We start from the raw sequence: 2,500 nt of genomic DNA, 5'->3' as shown, positions 1-2,500 counted from the left end.
GGCTTCTACCTTCATGAGGGACTTCATGAATTCCTCTCTCCCACAAAAATATCCAACTGAAGTTGGTGCAGTCCAGCTATTATTGATTAAAGTCTGAAAAAAAAATTTATTGGAAAAATATATATTTAAAAGTACTTTCTGTTTGCCACATTTCAAATGTACAATATTGTTATGGAATGGTACTTTATTGTACATGGGCAGTACAATGTAGTTAATGTTGATAAGTCCTAACAAAGATAAGATGCAAGCATGTGGACATTTCCATGTTCTTTGAATGCATTTCATCTTTACCATCACCTCTCCCTCTCCCGGTTTCCCCACTTCTTTCCACATTCTTCTTTCCAAACCCACGTTCTTCCCCTCTGTTTGCATTCTGATTCCAACAGCCATGCGTTTGGGTCACTCCTTCCATGTACAAGTGCTCCACCGACTTTTGGAGAGTTGCGGGCTGCAAGTGGTCAGGGTCAGAGTGCATCGAGAAGGCGACTCGCTGGTGTCCAACCACCTCCTGAGCTACAAGACTGGCTCAAGATTTTTCAGGTGCATTAAGCTGCACTCATCTGTTTTTTGTTTATTTTAAAATCATCATTCAACCCACAATGTCATCATTCTGCTGGTTTCCACTCCCTGCTCTTACTGGATTGTTGCAGTTGATTTGGTGCATCTAGATGGATATAAAAATGTGCTTTTCTGTTGGAGAAACGGTTTGAGCGGTCCAATGTGGACCGAGCTTTTCTCATACATCGCTTTGTTTATTATATCATTATAGCCTCAATATTCATGTGAAGTTTTTAAAGGGCATGGGTCACAAAAACTTTTTATGCCTCCTTAGTCGAAGGTTCCGGAGGCATTTCGTTTTTGTGTTGTCCGTGCGTCCGTAACAGATTCTCGTTTCCGCAATAGCTTGTGACCACTGAAGGATTCCAACCAAACTTTGCAAAAGTATTAATTGTAATACAAAGATGAACTGATAAGATTTTGGGTTCAAACGGTCAAAGTTCTAAAGATGTGTGACCTTTCATTGAAAATCTTTGTTGCCACAATAACTTCCAAACTAAAGTGATTTCAACCAAACTTGGCACAAATATGAACTGATTATATTGTTATGGGTTTGCCAGCGGGGTCACGATGGGCTTCTCGGACCCTCTTCCAGATCTTTTGACCCTAAAGCCAATGGGCGACAGATAACTCTGCAGCACAACGAGTTGCAAAGCAACCATGGACGCCATCTTTGACTTAATTTAGGTACGGTCCTTACGTCCAATTCCCATGTTACTTTCCAATCAAATTAATCCCGTGAGAGAGGGAACCATGTCCAATCTCAACGCCCAACTCCTGTCCAATTAGCACGGCTGAGCGGTATCGTCCGTGGGACGTTGACTAATCTTTCCGTGGTGAAACAGCAGGGCAAAACTCCCATCCACTATTTTCTACGATGTCTAACCAATGGAGGATGAGAGAATCAAGCAGTTTGGTGAGTTTATATGAGCTTTAGCAAAGGACAGGTATTTACAGGAAAAACTTATTTAGAAAGCAAAAGCAGCATCACAAAGAAAGATCTTCCACTTAAGCACCCAAGCCCCTTGGTCAGTCACCTAAACATGAATCTACAGACACAGGCACCTCAGTCATTCCAGGAAAGAAGATAAGCAAGGGTGATTGACAGATAAAGCGAAGTTGGTGGGTATTATGTCGTCCCTGGCCTCACCTGTATGTGAGCCGGATGGCTCGTGTGCATCGAACAATATGTATGGTGCAGGTGATTGAGACGTGCAGGTGGGAGGTGTGGTGGATGTGGGTGCTTGAAATGCGAACTCTGAAAAGAACTGTTGTGGACTCGGTTTATTCTCCACAACAGTGCGAGTCAATGAGCTGTGTACACTGAACGATGGAAGGATTTAAGGTGCGTGTGTAAGAAGTGTAGGAAGTTAAGTGAGTTCTGAGGATATTTGGTTAGGGAGCAGGGCGTAACCACCCATGGAAACCCGTGGTTTCGTTCTCGTTCTGCCTGGTACTTCTCAGTGTCACATTCCCAAAACGACCTGCGTGGTTCAACTTGAACTCTTTGAACTGACACTCTGAACTAACACTCGGGAATGACACTCGGAACTGATGCTCGATTCTTCAGAACAGGGCTCTCTGGACTCGACTCGACTCCCTTGACTCTCCCCTCTCGCTCAGAACTCAGAACTTTAACTCTCCCAGAACTGGTTACAAACTGTTCAGCCAGGGATCTTATTGCCTTCGCCTCTGTCACCACTCGCTTCTGCTTTTTGGCATCCCACCATGCCGATTGGCTGATGTGTTGTGATACAGCTATTGTGATTAGTCACCGAAGCGTAATGGGCAGGATGGCTGGTATGACTAGGGTCATGTTGGTGGTTTGGCGGCACAGCATCGAGAATATTCTCAGCACTTGCAGTGACAAGAATGCTTGTAGTGTTGGTGGTGACAAGAATTTTCGTAGCACTGGCGGTCTGGTTCTGCGGTGTTAAATGTG

General features: G+C 44.2%; 1 protein-coding gene across 4 annotated transcripts in view; it reads left to right on the top strand.

Moving 5' to 3' along the window:
* The window catches only part of FBXW7 (F-box and WD repeat domain containing 7), a 597,271-nt gene that overhangs the window by 298,268 nt on the left and 296,503 nt on the right, over positions 1 to 2,500 (top strand). For all 4 annotated transcript variants that reach the window (XM_085898585.1, XM_085898583.1, XM_085898582.1 and 1 more), the window contains one exon: positions 387 to 540. In XM_085898585.1, the coding sequence (XP_085754711.1) occupies positions 387 to 540 (154 nt within the window). The remainder of the gene's footprint in view (positions 1 to 386; positions 541 to 2,500) is intronic.

The sequence above is a fragment of the Eptatretus burgeri genome, chromosome 10 (genome assembly GCF_056783735.1).
Source record: "Eptatretus burgeri isolate ZD-2024b chromosome 10, Ebu_testis_v1, whole genome shotgun sequence".
Lineage (NCBI taxonomy): Eukaryota > Metazoa > Chordata > Myxini > Myxiniformes > Myxinidae > Eptatretus > Eptatretus burgeri.
Note: the sequence above shows the minus strand (reverse complement) of the source record. Positions and strands in the feature narration are given on the sequence as shown.